The 15,804-nt window shown below is 39.7% G+C and overlaps 1 protein-coding gene across 1 annotated transcript; it reads left to right on the top strand.

Moving 5' to 3' along the window:
• Positions 1–10: 10 nt before the first annotated feature.
• LOC133070713 (translation machinery-associated protein 7-like) lies at positions 11–306 on the top strand. Its single transcript, XM_061163103.1, has one exon. It carries the CDS (start codon positions 11–13, stop codon positions 203–205), a length of 195 nt encoding a protein of 64 aa, XP_061019086.1. The 3' UTR covers positions 206–306.
• Positions 307–15,804: the final 15,498 nt, after the last annotated feature.

Raw genomic sequence — 15,804 nt, 5'->3', positions numbered from 1 at the left:
GGCAGGCGCCATGTTGGGCTGGGAAGGTGGCAAGAAGAAGCCCCTGAAGCAGCCCAAGAAGCAAGCCAAGAAGATGGATGAGGAAGATAAGGCATTCAAGCAGAAGCAGAAGGAGGAGCAGAAGAAACTCGAGGAGCTAAAAGCAAAGGCCGCGGGGAAAGGCCTCCTGGCCACTGGTGGAATTAAGAAATCTGGTAAAAAGTAAGCTGTTCCTTGTGCCTGAGGCAATGATGACCCTTAGTTCCATTCCTGTTTAAACACCTGGATTCCCTGCCATGATATCTGTTGCCGCCTATAGCTAGAGTGAAGTGTTGTCTTGGAACCTATTGTACATTTAAGAATAAACTTTTGTAAAAAAAAAAAAAAGTACAGCATAATCCACCTTACCCCCAAGTTTGTTATAATTTGGGATTTGGATTCCACCCAGCTCTCATTGTAATAATTGCTCTTTATTAAATGCTCAAAATATGCCAAGTGCTATTAAATGCATCGTTTCATTTAATCCTCAGGTGAACTTTATCAGACAGTTTAGCATAATAGCTGAAAGCAGGGGTCTGGAGGCAGACTGCCTGGATACTCTCCTGTCTGTCTTACTTAACAGCTGTGTGACTTCAGACAAGTTACTTAGCCTCCCTCTGAGCCTCGGTTTACACGTCTGTAGAAAGGGATAATAATAGTACCCAACTGCTGTCAGAATGACTTGAGTTAATAACATGTAGAATACCAGAGAGCAAGTTCTCTTTTAAAAAGATGTGCATATTATTACCCTCATTTTCCAGATGAGAAAATTGAGACTCAGAGATATTGAACAACTTGCCAGAGTCACACTGGTGGGGAAGGACAGAGGTATGATTAGAACCCAGTGCCATCAGAAGCTGAAGTCCATGGTCCAGATGACTCCTCATCCAGAAGACTTAATTACCAGGATTGCTAGCTTCCAAGAAAACCTCATTAGAGAGATTTCTTCCACTTTATATCCTGGCTTGGACCTTAAGGCTCTTACTATGGCAGCATTCCATGACTACATTCTACACTACGACGATGCTGTGTGTCTTGTCTCTGTAGCTTATAGTGTCTTTGTAGCATCTTAACTTTACCAATAATGAGATTTAATGGGCCAAGAGAAATAGATCAGATGAGCAAAAAAATGGAGGTGTTATAGCCACACGTTCTGGGAAACAAACTCACTCAGAAGGACAATGCAGATAGTGGAGTGCAATTTATTACACCAGCGGGCCAAAGGCAGAGTCTCCTCTTAGCCAAGGACCCTGACCAGCATTTGTGAAAATCTTTTATACCCCATGTGTACATGTCCAAACCCACCACCCCAAATTCCTTGAAACTTACATAAACAAAGGAAGGGTAAATATAACTACAATAACCCTATCATTCAAGTGTTCAAGCAGTTGATAATCAATAAGCCTATGGTTACATTCCAACCAGTTAATAATCGATAAGCCTGTGATTACATCCCGATAGATACGGAAAAAATTTATGACCTGTCCGGAGGCAAGGGTGATTACGGTATGTTTCCTCTTAGGCAATGAGTAAACTGGATGTGATCTTCAAGATTCCCCTGCTCAGAGGGGATCTTATCCCTCCACTGTCTTTCCCATAGGCACTAAGCACAGAGTTCAGAGTCCACTGGAGAGGTGGCCACGCACGACCAGCATGGACAGGCCTGAGATGGAGTCCAGGCCCTATGAATTCCTTCTTCAGAGGGAAAATAGTAGAGTGCCCAGACAAAGCAGAGGATTCATGAAGGGACTAAAATGAGATCTGTGTTATGTGTAGGGATCTTTACATATTGCCTATGAACACCAGCTACTCCTTTCCTGAGGGTCCTAGCCAAGACCCCAGCTTTGGATGACAGAAGTAAGTTAGGAAGAAATCAGAGATGTGGATACTGGAGTGTGATAATGAGGTTATCATTATAGAAGAGAAAATAGGCTGGCTTTAGTTAATATTATAAAAATTGCTTTTCTTTGCTTCTTAGCATTTTAATTTTTAATAGTACAAGTCCTCAAGGGAGGAAGAATTAGGCAAAGGGTTTAATCATAAAATGTTATTTACTTTACAAACAGATGTATGGACACACACACATACACACGCACGCACACACACAATTCTTGGCAACTACAGTGTAACAGAGGCCAGCCCTGGCTTTCTGGAGCAGCAGTAGTTTCCCCTTCAGGGGTGCAAGGATGGGAAACACTCAAGAAGTTCCGTTTTTACACAAATCCTGGTATATTTGTTTAACCTCTCTCCTTGCTCCATATGTACCTTCTAAATTATAAAACTAGGTTTTATGCAGTATTTAATACAGGTTAAAAATTTTAACAGTATAAAAGGATACGTTATGAAGAACAAAAACTTTTCTCTCTGCCCTCAATCGCACTTCTCAAAGGCAATCCCTGTAAACAGTCTCTGTTTCTAATTCTTCTAGTGATCACCTTTATACTCTTATACATTCTTAGTTCTCTGTTACTGATTTATTAACTTTAGATGATTTCATTTATTCTGCTTTGGAAGATGAAAAATTTCAGTGTATTTTACCACCTCCTACTTTCCCTTGTTCCATCGTATCTTTTCGATCAATTGCTCTCTGACCAAGTTGGCATCTGGCACGGTGGGGATATGTTTGACTTTAGGATAATAAGGGTTGCCCTTTGTCAAGTCTCTGTTCTTGCCAGGCAGGCAATATGCTAACAATTTATATATGGTAATTTAGTTAATCTTCAGACCCACGCTATTCAAGAGGCAGTACCGACCTTTTACCGACAAGTAAATTTAGGTTTTGGCTAGTTACGTTTCTTGCTCAGAGTTCTATAGTTAAGACTAGTGGAGTTAGACTTAGCCTTGATTCTCCAACAACCAAGTCCACTTAACCATTACTGACCTACAAAAACAAATGCGTTAAGGCTAGTCTAGTTCTGCCAAGGTGTATTCACCTTGTTCCTTTGTTCTGCAAGTTATGTATGCATAAGTGTATGTGTGTGCATGCACATGTTCATGAGTATCCACATTTATAATGTAGAAATAAAATCTATGACAGATATTTAAAAGGGTGGGGGAGGGAAAGATAGATGGTCATAAGTTTCTTCATATAGGGATACATTATTATTTTGTGGATGACAGTGAATTATCTTTTAAAGATAATAAAAGGAGGAAAAGGTCTTTTATATGTACTCAAATATTTACCATTTCTGACACTCTTCTTGCCTTTTATGAAGATCTAAGTTTCTATATTTTCATTTTCCTTTAGCCTGAGGAACTTTTAAAAAACATTTCTTGTGGAGAAGATTCTGGGACTAAGATAATGGAGTAGAAAGATCCAGAACTCACCTCCTCTCATGGCACACCAAAATTACAACCACTTATGAGCAACTGTTGATGAGAAAGACTGAAATCTAATAGAAGAAGATTTTCTACAACTAAAGATACAGAGAAAGATATACCCACATGAATGCAGAGTTCCAGAGAATAGCAAGGAGAGATAAGAAATCCTTCTTAAGTGAACAGTGAAAAGAAATAGAGGAAAGCAGTAGAATGGGAAAGACAAGAGATCTCTTCAAGAAAATTAAAGATACCAAGGGAAAATTTTCATGCAAAGATGGGCATGAAAAAGAACAGAAACCACAAAGACCCAAGAGATGCAGAAGAGATTAAGAAGAGGTGGCAATACACAGAAAAACTCTACAAAACAGGTCTCAAAGACCCGGATAACCCCAATGGTGTGGTCACTCACCTAGAGCCAGACATCCTGGAGTGTGAAGTCAGGTGGGACTTAGGTAGCATTACCACAAACAAAGCCAGTGGAGGAGATGGAATTCCAGCTGAGCTATTGCAAATCCTAAAAGATGATGCTGTTAAAGTGCTGCGCTCAATACATCAGCAAATTTGGAAAACTCTGAAGTGGCCACAGGACTGGAAAAGGCCAGTCAGTTTTCATTCCAATCTCAAAGAAAGGCAATGCTAAAGAATGTTCAAATTACCATACAATTGCACTCATTTCACATGCTAGAAAGATTATGCTCAAAATCCTTAAGCTAGGCTTCAGCAGTACATGAACCAAGAAATTTCAGATGTATAAAACTGGGTTTGCAAAAGGCAGAGGAACCAGACATCAATTTGCCAACATCTGTTGGATCATGAAAAAGGAAGGGAGTTCCAAAAAAAATCTACTTCTGCTTCATTGACTTCACTAAAGCCTTTGACTGTGTGGATCACAACAAACTGGAAAATTCTTAAAGAGATAGGAATACCAGACCACCTTACCTGTCTCCTCAGAAACCTGTATGCAGAACAAGAAGCAACAGAACTAGACATGAAACAACTGACTTGTTCAAAATTGGAAAAAGAGTACATCAAGGCTGTATATTGTCACCCTGCTTATTTAACTTATATGCAGAGTACACCATGTGAAATGCTGGGCTGAATGACTCACAAGCCAGAATCAACATTGCTGGGAGAAATATCAACAACCTCAGATAGGCAGATGATACCACTTTAATGGCAGAAAGCAAAGAGGAACTAAAGAGCCTCTTGATGAAGGTTAAAGGGGAGAGTGAAAAAGCTGGCTTAAAACTCAACATTCAAAAGAAGATCATGGCATCTGATCACAGCACTTCATGGCAAATAGATGGGGAAAAAGTGGAAACAGAGACAGATTTTCTTTTCTTGGGCTCCAAAATCACTGCAAATGGTGACTGCAGCCATGAAATTAAAACACGCTTGCTCATTGGAAAAAAAGCTATGACAAACCTAAACAGCATATTAAAAAGCAGAGACATTTTACCCACAGAGGTCCATCTAGTCAAAGTGATGGTTTTTCCAGTAGTCATGTATGGATGTGAGAGTTGGCCCTTAAAAGAACGTGGAATGCTGAAGAATTGATGCTTTTGAACTGTGATGTTGGAGAAGACTCTTGAGAGTCACTTGGACAGCAAGGATATCAAACCAGTCAATCCTAAAGACAATCAACACTGAATATTCATTGGAAGAACTGATACTGAAGCTGAAGCTTCAATACTTTGGCCACCTGATGTGAAGAGCTGACTCATTGGAGAAGACCCTGATGTTGGGAAAGATTGAGGGCAAGAGGAGAAGGGGGCGAAAGAGGATGAGATGATTGGATGGCATCACCGACTCAATGGATATGAGTTTGAACAAACTCTGGGAGATAGTGAAGAACAGGGAAGCCTCGCATGCTGCAGTCCATGGGGTTGCAAAGAATTGGACACGACTTAGGGACTGAACAACTGAAAGACAACAAAAGATATAAAGAAGGAACCACAACAAACTGATAAGAGGAGCAAAGTCATCATATAGTCAAGACCCATACCCCAGGTGGTCACCCACAAAGGGGAGGATAATTACAGTTGCTTGGGGTCTCCTCAAGGATCAAGCGGTCTGAACCCCACACTGGGTTTCTCAGCCCAGGGGTCTTATCCTGGGAGGAAAAGCCCCTAGAAGGTTTGGCTTTGAAGACCAGCTAGGCTCACTTTTGGGAGGCTCAGAGTGCCATGGGAAGTAGACTCTACTATTAAAGGGAGCACACAAAATCTCACATGCTCCAATATCTTGGACAGAAGTAGTAATTTGAAAGGAGCTGGGTGAGACCCACATGCTGATCTTGGAGAGTCTCCCAGAGAGTCAGGAGGCAGCTGGAGCTCCCCCTGGGGATACAGACACTGGTGGCAACAATTCTTGAGAACTCATTCTACCACTTGGACACTGGTGCTGATGGTAGCAAGAATAAAACTGCAAAAACCACAAATATGTGGAGGCTAAACAATATACTACTAAATAATCAATGGATCACTGAGGAAATTAGAGATGAAATTTTAAAATACTTGGAGAAAATGAAAGTGAAAACACAACAATCCAAAATCTCTGGGATGTTTTAAGAGGGAAGTTTGTAGTAAAACAAGCCTACCTCAGGAAAAAAGAAAAATCTTAAACAATGTAACTTTCTAGTTTCTAGTTAGAAACTAGAACTTTCTAGTTCTAAAGGAACTAGAAAAAGAAAACAAAATTCAGTTAGTAGAGGGAAATAATTCATAAAGATCAGAGCAGAAATTAAATGAAATAGAGATTAAAAAGCAATAAAAAAATGTCAATAAAACTAAAAACCAAAACATGATACCAAATCAGACAAATATATAACAAAAAAAGAAAAATACAAGTCAGTGTCACTGATGAACATAGATGCAAAAATCCTCAACAAAATATCAGCAAATGGAATTCAAAAATACATTAGAAGGATCATTCACTGTAATCAAGTGGAATTTATCCCAAGGATTCCTGAATAGGTCAGTATGCCAGGATAGGTCAATATCCACATGTTAACAAATTGAATAATAAAAATCATATGATCGTGTTAATAAATACAGAAAAAAATCTTTTGACAAAATTCGACATCCATATATGATGTTGAATCAATGAAGTGGGTATAAAGGAAACATACTTCAGCATAATAGAGATCATATATGATAAGCCCACCCTCTTTGACATAAATCATAACACTATATTATTGGATCTATCTCCTAAGGCAAAATAAATGAAAGCAAAAATATAGAGCCTGATGCTGCTGCTGCTAAGTCACATCAGTCGTGTCCGACTCTGTGCGACCCTACAAATGGCAGCCTACCCAGGCTCCTGTGTCCCTGGGATTCTCCAGGCAAGAACACTGGAGTGGCTTGCCATTTCCTTCTCCAATACATGCATGCTAAGTTGCTTCAGTCATGTCCGACTCTGTGTGACCCCATGGACAGCAGCCCACCAGGCTCCCCTGTCCATGGGATTCTCCAGGCAAGAATACTGGAGTGGGTTGCCATTTCCTTCTCCATATGGAACCTAATTAAACTTAAATCTTTTGCACAGCAAAGGAAACCATCAACAAAACATGAAAAAAAAAAAAAAATACCCTACTGAATGGGAGAAAATATTTGCAAATGATGTGACCAGCAAGAGGTTAATATCCAAAATACAAAACCAACTCATACAACTCAAAAAAAAGAAAAAAAAAAAAAAAAGCAGCCCAATTAAAAAATGGAGTGAACATCTGAATAGGCATTTCTCCAAAGAAGATATAGAGATGGCCAACAGATACATGAAATGTGCAGCATAGCTAATCATGAAAAGTACAAATCAGAACCACAATGAAGTATCATCTCACACCTGTCAGAGTGGCTGGCATCAAAAAGAACACAAATAACAAATGTTTGCAATATGTTTAGAAAAAGGAACCCTTGTACACTGTTGGTGGGAATGTCAATTGGTGCAGCCACTATGGAAAACAGTACGGAAGTTCCTCAAAAAACTAAAAACAGAGCTACTATATGGTCTAACAATTCCAGTCCTGGGTATCTATCAAAAGAAAATGAAAATACTAAGTAGAAGATATATATAGATATATATACCCCAGTGTTCATAGTATACTGATATATCTATATAGTAATCCTATCTATCTATCTAATCTATCAATAGATAGATTAGATAGATAGATATAACCCTCCATATATATAGAAAGAGAGGTATGATACTCAGCATTAAAAAAAATTAAATTTTGGCATTTGCAACAACATAGATGGACATGAAGGTATTGGAAATGATTGACATAATAGTGGATTGATTGAATCAGACTTTATGAATCTTGTTGTTGTTGTTCAGTCACTCAGTTGTGTCCAACTCTTTGTGACCCCATGGACTACAGCACGCCAGGCTTTCCTGTCCTTCACTTACCCCCAGGAGTTTGTTCAAACCATGACCACTGAGTCGATGATACCATCCAACAATCTCATCCTCTGTCGCTTAGTAAAATAAGTCAAGCAGAGAAGCGTAAATACTGTATGATATCACTTATATGTGTATTTTAAAAATAAAGCAAATGAATGAATATAACACAACAGGAACAGACTCACAGATATAAAGAACAAACTAGTGTTACAATACTTTGGCCATCTCATGCGAAGAGTTGACTCATTGGAAAAGACCCTGATGCTGGGAGGGATTCGGGGCAGGAGGAGAAGGGGATGACAGAGGATGAGATGGCTGGATGGCATCACCAACTCGATGGACATGAGTTTGGGTAAGCCCCAGGAGCTGGGGTCGCAAAATTCATGGGGTTGCAAAGAGTCGGACACGACTGAGCGACTGAACTGAACGGAGTGGTTACCAGTGGAGAGAGGGAAAGGGGAGGGGCAAGATAGAGGTAGATGATTAAGAGATACAAACTACTAGCGTAGTGTAGTGTTAGTTACTCAGTAGTGTCCGACTCTTTCTGACCCCATGGACGGTAGCCTGCTGGGCTCCTCTGTCCATGGAATTCTCCAGGCAGGAATACTGGAGTGGGTTGCCATTCCTTTCTCCAATATAAACTACTATGTGTAAAATAAGCTACAGGGATATAATTACAGCACAGAAATATAACCAATATTTTATAATAACCTTAAATAGAGTATAATCTATAATATTTTGAATCACTCTATGTACACCTGAAACTAATATGATATTGTAAATCAACTATACTTCAATTTTAAAAAATGAGGAACATATCTACTGGCAACTAAGTCTCTTATTCTTTGTTTGCAACATGTCTTTTAAGGGGTCTTTTTGTTAAATATATAATTATATGTTGGCTGCTTTTTTTTCTTTGCACCCTTTGAAGATCTTATTCTATTTTCTTTTGGTTTGTATTTTCTTTGATGAGACATCAGTGATTTTCTTATCTCTGTGCCCTTGTTTTCCCTGTCAACTTTTTATTATTGATTTTCATCAGTATTTGTTTGTGTAATTTGTAGTTTTCTCTGTATTTATCCTGCTTGAGGATCATTAAGTTTCTTGGATCTTTAGGTTGATATTTTCGTCAAATATAGAAAAATTAGCAACCATTATTTTTTCAAATATTTTCTCAGGCCCTTCTCCCTACCACTACACTACCTCCCTAATCTTTGAGACTACATTTATGCAAATGTTAGACTGCTTCATTTTGTTTCACAAATCACTGTTTCCCTATTCATTTTTTAAATTGAAATATAGGTTATGGTTTTTCCAGTAGTCATGTATGGATGTGAGAGTTAGATTATAAAGAAAGCTGAGCGCAGAAGAATTGATGCTTTTGAACTGTGGTGTTGGAGAAGACTTGACAGTCCCTTGGCCTGCAAGGAGATCTAACCAGTCCATCCTAAAGGAGATCAGTCCTGGGTGTTCATTGGAAGGACTGATGTTGAAGCTGAAACTCCAATTCTTTGGCCATCTGATGCGAAGAGCTGACTCATTTGAAAAGACCCTGATGCTGGGAAAGATTGAAGGCAGAAGGAGAAGGGGATGACAGAGGATGAGATGGTTACATGGCATCGCCGACTCAATGGACATGAGTTTAGGTAAACTCCGGGAGTTGGTGATGGACAGGAAGGCCTGGCGTGCTGCGGTTCATGGGGCCGCAAAGAGTCAGGCATGACTAAGCGACTGAACTGAACTGAACTGATTTACTATATTGTGTTAGATTTCGGTGTACAGCAAAGTGATCCAGTTATATATATATGTGTGTGAGTGTTCAGATTATTTTCCATTATAAATTATTATAAGTTATTGAATATAGTGCTCTGAGCTATACAGTAAATCCTTGTTACTTATCTCTTTTGTGTATAGCATTTTGTATCGGTTAATCTTATAATGTAGTTCCTCCCCCTTCCCTTTCCCCTTTGGTAACCATAATTTTATTTTCTACATCTGTAAGTCTGTTTCTGTTTTGGATTCTCCTCCTCTATGCCAGGATCTAAATGCCTTTAAAGCTGGGGCATTTGCAGGACTTACCTCATTTGTTTCCCTCCTTCAGAGATTATAGTCTTGTGAAGCTTGTTGTTCAGTATCTAAAAATAGATGTTTTAAATATTTGTCTGTCAGTTCAGTTGCTCAGTCGTGTCCGACTCTTTGTGATCCCATGAACCGCAGCACGCCAGGCCTTCCTGTCCATCACCAACTCCCAGAGTCCACCCAAACCCATGTCTGTTGAGTCAGTGATGCCATCCAACCATCTCATCCTCTGTCATCCCCTTCTCCTCCTGCCTTCAATCTTTCCCAACATCAGGGTCTTTTCAAATGAGTCAGCTCTTCGCATCAGATAGCCAAAGTATTGGAGTTTCAGCTTCAACATCAGTCCCTCCAATGAACACCCATCCTTTAGGATGGACTGGTTGGATCTTCTTTCAGTCCAAGGGACTGTCAAGAGTCTTCTCCATCACCACAGTTCAAAAGCATCAATTCTTCTGCACTCAGCTTTCTTTATAGTCCAGCTCTCACATCCATACATGACCACTGGAAAAACCATAGCCTTAACTAGACGGACCTTTGTTGGCAAAGTAATGTCTCTGCTTTTTATTTTTTTTATTTATTTTTTTTTGTTGTTGTTTTTTTTTTTTTTTTGTCTCTGCTTTTTAATATGCTGTCTAGGTTGGTCATAACTTTCCTGCCAAGGAGTAAGTGTGTTTTAATTTCATGGCTACAATCACCATCTGCAGTGATTTTGGAGCCCAGAAAAATAAAGTCAGCCACTGTGTCCACTGTTTCCCCATCTAGTTGGCATGAAGTGATGGGACTGGATGCCATGACCTTAGTTTTCTGAATATTGAGCTTTAAGCCAACTTTTTCACTCTCCTCTTTCACTTTCATCAAGAAGCTCTTTTGTTCTTCTTCACTTTCTGCCATAATGGTGGTGTCATTTGCATATCTGAGGTTATTGATTTGTCTGTATTTATCAGTATTTTGTTTATGGCAGGGGATAGTATCAGTTAGTGCATCACAGGCTGAAGTTGAAGTCCTCTATCCTCAGAGTTTTGATCTAATAAAATGAAGGTCCATTTGGTGATAGTTACACTGAAAGCTTAGAAATTGAGATAGTCTTATCAAACTGCACGGCCACTTTGTGTTTTGTTCCCATGCAGATATATAGTTAACAACACCTTGAATCTTCAGCCAATATACCAACCAAGTCTATACACCTTCTGAAATCCATCAGGTTTTACCTTTCACTGTCACTTCTTATTGGTTGACTAGTGTGGGTTCAGCTACTTTTTGAATACCCTGTTCTTACTTGGGGAGATGATTTTTTTAATGTGATTAGTTATCATGTGCCATAATTATTTTTGTAAAGTCATATTTTATTGAAGTATAACTATCATACAGGAAAAAATGCACAAATCATGAGTGTATGCCTCAAAGAATGATCACAAATTTAATGTGCCCATGAAAATAATACTCAGGTCAAGAAATGTGAGACTTCCCTAATGGTTCAATGGCTAAGACTCTGTGCTTCCACTTCAGAGGGTATGGATTTTATTGCTGGTCAGGGAACTAAAATCCCACATGCCATGAGGCACAGCCAAAATAAATAAATAATAAAAGGAAAAAGAAAAATGTACTTGACAAAATTAAAAAGCACATTTATTTTTAAAAAGAAAGAAATGTAACCAGTTCTTCAAAAGTCTCTCTTGTGCCTCCTCCCCATCAGTACACCCCTTCCAAAGATAATCAATACCCAGACTTTTAAAGCTATACATTAGTTTTGCTTGTTTTTAAACTTCATATGATTGGAGTTATACAGTATGCACTTGTTTTTGTGTGGCTTCTCATTCAGTATCATGTTTGTGAAATTCATCCTTGTTAGCATATGTAGTTTTATTGGCTCATTTCGTTCTTTGTATAACATTATATGAATATATGATGTATAATTATCGACTATTACAAGGGAACACTGCCACATTTAGAACTATAGTATCCTTTGCCCATTTAATGTATTTCCATTGCAAAACCCTGGAGATATTATTAGACTGGAGTTTCAAAAAATGTTATCATACTCTCTATATACTGAGCTTTAAAGCTCAAATTCAGATGAATTCACATGCATCTATCAACTGTCTACTACGTGCCGGTACCAGGCTAGACACCAGGACACGTTTGAGAATTTCACCATCTAATGAGGAATAGATACAAAAGTAGATATTTAGATTCTGTCTAAAAATGAGGAGAGCAGCCTGGTTTGCACAAATGGTGTTTGATCTCTGTGTTTTACCTCTTTGGGGCATTTTCTTCCAGGACATACAGCATGGAGAGCCAGCTGCTTGCCAGCCTGTGGGAGCCCGGAAGAATGTCCAGAGCAGTGCACTTGTGTAGGATTGCAAACCTTCATCAGCTCTGGTTTCTAATATCTGCATGTGTTTTTATCACATAGAATGTGGAGGAATGGGGTGAGTAGCCAATAGAGTTCTTAATGATGTTAAAAATGATAGCTGTTAATGGTTTTGTCTTTCCTCTGTGCTGGGAGCTGTCCTAAGCATATTACAAGTGCTATTTATTCCTCCCAGCAACTTATAAGGTGAATGCTATCATCAGCCCGATTGCCCAGATGATGGAGTTGAGATGGTGAGAGAGTAGCTTGCCTTGGCATCACACAGTAAGTGGTGAATTTGGATGCAAGTGATGGACACAGGATGAGGGTCTATTTCCCCACCCTGTGGCTCTACTTCAAAGTCTCTTGCTACTGCCCTGACGCTGTTGATTAGGGTTTGCAAATCTTTGAAGCTACTGGGGAAATGATACTGATGAAATCTCAAGTCTGGGAAGGAATTTGCATTTTTCTATCAAGTTTACATGCATTTTTCCCATTTGACACCCATAGCCGTTCTCTATGGTAGAGCCCAGGTATTGTTATTACTGTCTTTTACAAAAGGGAGAGACTGAAGCCAGGAGGGGTTAGATGACAGGAGTCACACAGTTAATTATCGACAGTCAACAGCAGACTGTCCCCTGCCTCTGGTTTCCCTTCTAACCTGCAGATGGAGCTGTGTTATCTCAGAACTCCTGTTCCCACCTCCCGACACTTTGAGTTCCTCAAAGGACTTGGGGAGCATCTTTCCTCCCTCTATGCTGTTGCACAGCACTTGCCCTTGCCTTGAAGGCTGATTTGGCTCTTTCCTCCCCCTTTAGTCTGGAACCAAGCTGCTTTGATTTGAATCCAGCTCCACCATTTACTGTGAGCCTATGTTTCCTCATCTGTAAAATGGAGAGAATAATGTTATCTACTTCATAGGGTGTTGTAAGAACTAAATGAGGGTTCTCATGCAGGGCTCTCTGAACAGGGATGGATGGATGTATACAGTATGTGCTTAACAAATGTTAGCTGTTGTGATCACTCCTTCAATGATGATCACTCCATCATCTTGGTGGTGAGTCCCTCATCCAAGCCTCCTCCAACCCTTTGAGCCTTATATTAGCCATCTGTTGGATGTTTCTACCACCTTCGCCCTCACACCTAAGGTGGCACTTGTCATACCTGTCCACATTCCTGCTTTCTGCATCACTTCCCAACCTTCCCCGACTGTAATTTCTTTATTCACTTCTGGCAGTGTCAGGCACAGTGTTTAGCACATAATGGGTGCTCAATAAATATTTAGTAAGCAAACCAACATTATTTTAGTTGATGTTCATCCAAGTGTCAGTAGTCTGGTTTCCAGGGGGACCTCTGAGTTTGCAGGGGAGTCCTGCTGGTACAAACAGCTCTTTTGTGCAGTATGTAAAGACCTCCCTCTAAGTGAATACACTGAGATGCTCAGAGCTGATGTGACCCTATGCTAGCTAGGGTGCCCAGTTTAGCCAGTCCAGCTCTGGCTGAACTTCAGCCCTCCACTCCCCTTCCAGCCCAGGACCAAACTGGAGATTTCAGATGCCTCATAGCACAACCTCATATTGCTGAACAGAACATCCTGGTTGAAGAAACAGTGTCCTGCCAGCCCCATTTCACAGCAACCAACCTCATATGAGACAATGTGCTCTGGAAATGGAAGAAAAACAAGCACCACAGAGGTTGGTCCTGGATTGCTGCGGCCAGCAAAGCAGGTAAGAATCGAAAGTGGTTGATGTACAGTTTGGGGAAAAGAAACAAGAGACAGAATTAAAGTTTTAAAGATGGTGTCAGGGGACTCAAGACCTCTTGGGTCAAGAGCCCTTCTCCTCGGAGCCACATCACTTTTATTTAGTGTCTTGGCAAGCAGAATGTATCTGTTGTGTTATGATGAAGTCAGCCTCCTGTGTCTCTGGTCACATCTCCCATTTTATTGATTACTTTAGACTATCTTTGTTATTTTCTTGTACAAGGGCTATCACCTAGCTAGAGGTCATAGACCTGCATATGCCTTGGGAAAACATCTTAGTGTGTGCACAAGCAGTGTTCTGAATCTGCACTGATCTGGCGTTCCAAGGTCCACACTATGTTTTTCCTTAGCTTAGCAGGGCATGACAACCCCAACTGATGAACCCGATGTACTTTTATTTGGGTTATGCTGTATTGCTATATTTTGCTTTTATTCTTTTCCCATGGTGATTTTTTTTTCATGGCTTAGCCAGAGCAACAGGCAGCTGACTATTAACCTCTGCATATCCCCCTTTTGTTTTTGTAGCAAAGTGCCAGTGTTTTTGTAGCAGAAGATATGTTGATCTCGCAACTTCTTTCTTCATTAGTTCTCGGAGGGTTTTTCGTGTGCATCTGAGGACTAAACAGCAGATTTTAGTGAAACAGCAAAACATAGCTAGTGTTCAGTGAGATCACCTCCGATGTCTTTGATCCACTTGAGAGGACTCAATGAGTTAAGGCCCTCTGTATTCCTTGAAGTCTATCTGCACCTGGTAATGGTCTAAAAGAAGCATGCTGCATGCCAATGATTTTTGCCTGTAGCTTTTTAATATCTAGAGTAAAGTTGTCAGCCGTATGGCCCTGCAAGTGCTGTCTAACCTTTTCCCAGGAGTGTTTAGATTAGTTATATTCCTGGGCGTGTCACACAAAAAGTAGTAATGTTCCAGTCACACTTTAAATGTATTTGTAATTTAAGATTTTGTACTTCTTCTCCTAAGAGAAGCACTGCATTTTCTAAATCCACCAACCTGTTGTTAATCTCCTCATCTATATGAGTTTGGGCTCCCCAGTATACTCTGAGATTTTTGTGTATGTCTGGAGACAGTCTTTTTTGTACCTTGATGAGACTGTTCAGAACCCAAACATCTCCAGTTTCTGGAGGGATGAGACAGAGAGAAAAGAAAAATGTTTTAATTTTACCCACAGGTATAAATCACTAAATTATTTTAAACCATCAGTGACCTGAGGAGAAGAGTTTTTTAATATCTGAAAACAAAGATTAGAAGCCAGTAATATGTCAGACAAAAAGTCATGAAAATTGTAGTCATATTTAGCTGTTCAATCTCATATAACCAATCCTTTTGTTTTGTGACCCTTGCCTGACGACAAAGGATGTCAGTGAACGTGGTAGTCTCCAGAAAGCTCATGAAATTTTTGCCAGTGTCTGTACGACCCAGCAAAGTGGGTGCCCTGATCACTGGAAATTGCAGAAAATGTATTTTAACCATTTTTTTTTCCATTGTGAGATATTAACCCTACAGCCAGGAAAGGCTTACCCTATCAAATAAAAGTGAGGTTTGTCAGGGAGCCAGGAAAAGCCAAGTGGCCATCTTGGATTTCCCATAGCCCCAGCTGTTTGGTTTATAGCCATTTTTCCATTTTAAGTTTCCTGATGAGGAGTTAATTTTGTAGAAGCAGAATGTGCTTTGTCCATGTGTGTCATCGTCTTCATAGATCATTGTGAAGCAACACTCATTCATTTTATCAAAGTAACAAAAGATTTTAAAAACAAGTATGAATCACTTAAAGACTAAGAAATTTACATAGTCTGTTATCAAAAGTCACATACCAGGAAGACTTTGTCTTTTTTTAACAGGAAGAGAAAATAAAATTCC

Source organism: Dama dama, chromosome 15 (assembly GCF_033118175.1).
Source record: "Dama dama isolate Ldn47 chromosome 15, ASM3311817v1, whole genome shotgun sequence".
In the NCBI taxonomy this organism is placed as follows: Eukaryota; Metazoa; Chordata; class Mammalia; order Artiodactyla; family Cervidae; genus Dama; species Dama dama.
This window is presented reverse-complemented; position numbering and strand designations above follow the sequence as displayed.

Excerpts from the sequence above, each read along its gene's own strand:
- LOC133070713 (XM_061163103.1), top strand. The coding sequence starts at position 11 with ATGTTGGGCTGGGAAGGTGGCAAGAAGAAGCCCCTGAAGCAGCCCAAG.